The 4,576-nt window shown below is 41.9% G+C and overlaps 1 protein-coding gene across 1 annotated transcript in view; it reads left to right on the top strand.

The window, feature by feature from the left end:
• Window positions 1-2,277: 2,277 nt before the first annotated feature.
• Window positions 2,278-4,576, top strand: part of LOC103460167 (protein NLRC3-like) — a gene marked incomplete at its 3' end in the record, with an annotated part of 11,305 nt that continues 9,006 nt past the window's right edge. Inside the window, exons 1-2 of the mRNA XM_008402229.2 lie at window positions 2,278-2,533; window positions 3,740-4,569. Of these exons, the coding sequence (XP_008400451.2) occupies window positions 2,278-2,533; window positions 3,740-4,569 (1,086 nt within the window). The remainder of the gene's footprint in view (window positions 2,534-3,739; window positions 4,570-4,576) is intronic.

The raw sequence follows: 4,576 nt of genomic DNA, 5'->3' as shown, positions 1-4,576 counted from the left end.
GGAAAGCTGGTGACGTGTCGCAAAATAGATTCAACTCAGATTCAACTCAGAAAAGGTTCAGCTCATTTCATGTCACTGCTGAATTTGAAGACATGATGGACATGAATGACCCACTGCTGTGGCCGCTGGTGTTTTTGTTGACTTGTAGGTCCAGGGAACCCAAGAATGGGTGTACTAGTGAGCCTCAGCAGCATTTGGTGCCTGCTGTGTCTGACGCTCAGCCAGAGAGCTGTTGAACTTGCGAGTCAATCTTATTAAATGAATATTAATATTGTCTCTTATAATGCGCGAGGATTACCTATTGGGACTAAAGAATTGGATAACGTGCACCGTTTAACTGTAAATACTCTCTTGGCAAACTGTGATGTGTGTTCAAGAGACTTTTCTACTGAAGCAAGACTTGGAAGGACTTAATTTCCTGCATAACGATTTCTATGGTGTGGGCTAAGCTACCACCGATTTAAGTATAGAATACTTTATGGTAGAATACCTGGTGGTGTTGCTATTTTATGGCATAAAAAGTATGATCAGCTGGTTAAGGTGGTCAGATTAATCATCGACTGGGCCATTGGATTTGAGCTTAGATCATATCAGAAGGTCATCATTCTCAATATATACACACCTTATGAATGTCACAGGAATGAAGATGAATATCTTCATAGGTTATCTTAAATAAATAGGTTATCCCATTTAAAAGGGGACACTCTGACATACAGTGCCAGTCAGAACTTGACATCCACCCATAGTTGATGGGAAATGTTAATGATGATTTATTAGCGTTTAGATTAATCCAGACGGATCATCCTGGAGCTCTGAGCAGAACTTAAAGAAGGAGCCGAGCGGTACCGGTCCAGCTGCAGTCATCCTTCAGTCGAGCCGCTTTGTGAATGAGCCTTATGGACATAAAACATCTTTATTCTGTAAATGTAAACTTATAAACATGATTCTACTATTTAGAATAAACGACCACATTCCCACTCAGAGACTCTCTGACTGTCTTTAAATCCTGGCTGAATGATCTGCTGCTCTAACAGACACTTGGATCTCTTTATTTTATTTTTTTTAATTTGGATGTTTTTTCTTTAAAATATATCATTTTTTATTTTTGTGAGGTAATCTTATGTGCCCTCAAAGCACCTTTTAAATAAAGTATGTGATTATTATTGCAATAAATACTTATACTGCTACAAACAAGGACGTTGCCATGGTTACGGATTCATGTGGTGTCAGACTTCTTGGTATTTATACTAATTTACATTAATTTGTATTTATGGTGGCGACAGACGGACCAGCAGCTGCTTTATTTCCCGCAAATTGGGTTTATAAAGGAAAGGTGTGCAGACACGTGCGCACACGGCTTTATACAGTACATCTGGATTTTTTTGTGCACCGCACTTTTCTAAATTTGTCCGTGTTGGTGTGAAAACTGCTCTTTTTTTATACATGAGATCCTTGGACATTAACGGGCAATGTTATTTAATGTATGCACAAGCCGATATGTTGGTACTCAAGTTCAGGATGTGTTCTGTCTCGGTGAAAGTGGCTCTCTTTAAAGCATACTGCACTCCTTTGTATACTGCTCCCTTATGGAGACAGCATAAACAAAGCAGCTTACAGAAACTCAAAGTGACTTACATTGATGGAATGAAGATGCTGCTTAGGATGCCTAGATGGACTAGTGTTAGTCAATTATTTGTTGGTGTCTCCACTTTTCATGCTGTCTTACGAAACCTTACGTTCAGGTTTATATGGAGATTACGTGTTGTTTTACAAACATCATTCAGATACTAATGGCTATTTCACAAAGTTCAGTCAGGTCTAAGTCCAGAATGTGGAGCACAAAGAATAAAAATACATTTCAAAGAAAAAATTTCAAATTAAAAACTAAAATAAAATTAAGTTCTAAGTTCAAATGCCTGTTTGAGCAGCAGATCGTTCAGCCGGGATTTAAAGACGGTCAGAGTCTCTGAGCGGGAAAGTGGGCGTTTATTCTAAATAGTAGAATCATGTTTATAAGTTTACATTACAGAATAAAGATGCTTTCTGTCCATAAGGCTCATTCACGAAGCAGGCGGCTTGATGGCTGCAGCTGGACCGATACCTGTCAGACAGAATAAAGATTTCAGACGGACAAATACAACCAGAGAAAGATCCATCATAACACCAGATATAATGAAACACTTCAAACCAGAGATCATCAATGTTCTGAGTTTCTGTTCTGACTCAACTTCTGGTACCAGGACGGCTCCAGCCTGTTGTTAGTGAACTATTTYAKTGATGAAGAAATGTCTTCACAGAGGGAGGAAGAGGAGSAGYGTTGGTGAGGAGGAGCAGCCRTCCTGCTGTGCTTTGTGTCAGRAGGTTCTGGTGGATCCGGTCTCTACCAGCTGTGGACACTGGTTCTGCAGACAGTGCATCRGGTCCTACTGGGACCAGTCTGCTCCATCTGGACCCTCCTCCTGCCCCCAGTGTGGGAAAAGACCCAGAACAGGAGCTGGACTGCTGACAGCCAATCAGAGCAGCTGCTCTCCAGGTGAGACTGAACACGTCCAATCAGAGCTTCTTCTGCCGTCTGTTGGACCAATTCAACGTCTTTAGTTGGTATTTGGACATTTAAGGTTTTATAAATCTTCCTGTCAACTAAATCTGTGTTTTTCCAGCTGCTGTAAATGATTTTGCTTTAAAGTGACTCTGTTCTCAGCTCTTTGTGCTGATTGCATTAAACCTGAACATTTCCTTACATCTGATAGTCATTTTGATGCATGGACTAGGCAGCCTAGTACTGCACTGGTGACATGCTGGGCGGCTAATGTTGTTCCTATTATGGTGAGTAAAAGTCAGTCCCAGGGATCTTTATAGAAATTCACCACTTTATTGAACTGACTAGATGAATAACACAGAATCAGTAACTCCAAAAGGAAATAGTGATCACACAGCACTCAAATACTTGTTGCTCCTCTGAGTTCAATACCTGCCTGCTACCTGTTGCCCCCTGACTCACATTCTTGAGCCTACAGTGCCACCTAGTGACCAAAGAGGGAAGATATCACATACTGTATTTGGCTCCTGTAGTGCATGGAGACAAGAAGGTGGAAAAAGCAACCTGCTGCTTTTACAGAAAGCGGGAAGGAAAGTCTGAGACAGAAACCTTTATTTACTCTGATAATATAGCACAGATTAGAGTTTATATATTTCCATGTAAATTATGTAATAATTCTAACAATTTGTTGTTTACCTCTAAAGGACCAAATCAATCCCATGCCATTTTCAAACAATAATGTTTCTTCAAAAACATCGGATCCAGAGATCTGATGGCGAAAAATCATTTTAAATGTGAACATTATCAGATTAACAAGCAGTTGTTTTTGGCAGGTTAAAGGTTTTTCCTCAAGGCTTCTTTCATTTAAAATGCCTGGAGAAATCATGTTTCACTCTCTCTGCCTCTTCCGTAGCTGCTGTTTATGGGAGAAGGTCGGATACAAACAGTAAAATGAGGTCATGGTGACATGATACAGAAGAGTTCATGTTGCTTAAAACTGCAGCATTTATTGGCCATGTTTCTATCAGCTTTTACTCATCTGATCTGCTTTGTGAATCAGATACTGACAGCGAACAGACACTGTCCACAAAACAGAGGCAGAAATATGGTGTTTGATAATAGAATAATGTTCTGGTTCTGATAATGGATCAAATTCTGTTTCAGGAGTTTTTTAAAACTTTTTTTTCTACTTTGTTTCAGCAGATGTTGTTCTGCAGCAGGCCCTTCATGAACATAAGATCAGTCTGAGGAGGAGATGTGAATGTGTGACTGAAGGAAGTGATGAAACAGGAAGTAGAACCCTCCTCAACAGGATCTACACTGATCTCTACATCTCAGAGGGATGGAGTGAAGAGGTTAATACCCAGCATGAGGTGAAGCAGCTGGAGATCCAGAACCTCCATGACTCTCCAATCAGGTGCCATGACATCTTTAAAGCCTTCCCTGACCAACATGGAGTCATCAGAGTGGTTCTGACCAACGGCGTCGCTGGTGTTGGAAAAACCTTCTCAGTGCAGAAGTTCACTCTGGACTGGGCCGAGGGCTTGGAGAACCAGGATGTCAGTGTGGTGGTCCTGCTGTCGTTCAGGGAGCTGAACCTAATCAGAGATGAGCAGCACAGTCTTCTCTCACTGCTCCATGTTTTCCATCCAACACTCCAGAAGCTCTCAGCAGAGCAGCTGGCTGTTTGCAAACTGCTCTTCATCTTTGATGGCCTGGATGAAAGCAGACTTTCACTGGACTTCAGCAGCAGGCAGCTGGTTTCTGATGTCACACAGAAATCATCAGTCAACGTTCTGCTGACAAACCTCATCAGGGGGAACCTGCTTCCCTCGGCTCTCATCTGGATAACTACCAGACCTGCAGCGGCCWATCAGATCCCTGCTTCATGTGTTTCCAGGGCAACAGAAGTACGAGGCTTCACCGAYGCCCAGAAGGAGGAGTACTTCAGGAGGAGGTTCAGTGATGAAGAGCTGTCCAGCAGAATCATCTCCCACATCCAGACCTCCAGGAGCCTCCACATCATGTGTGGAATCC

This window comes from Poecilia reticulata, unplaced genomic scaffold, assembly GCF_000633615.1.
Source record: "Poecilia reticulata strain Guanapo unplaced genomic scaffold, Guppy_female_1.0+MT scaffold_190, whole genome shotgun sequence".
Lineage (NCBI taxonomy): Eukaryota > Metazoa > Chordata > Actinopteri > Cyprinodontiformes > Poeciliidae > Poecilia > Poecilia reticulata.
Note: the sequence above shows the minus strand (reverse complement) of the source record. Positions and strands in the feature narration are given on the sequence as shown.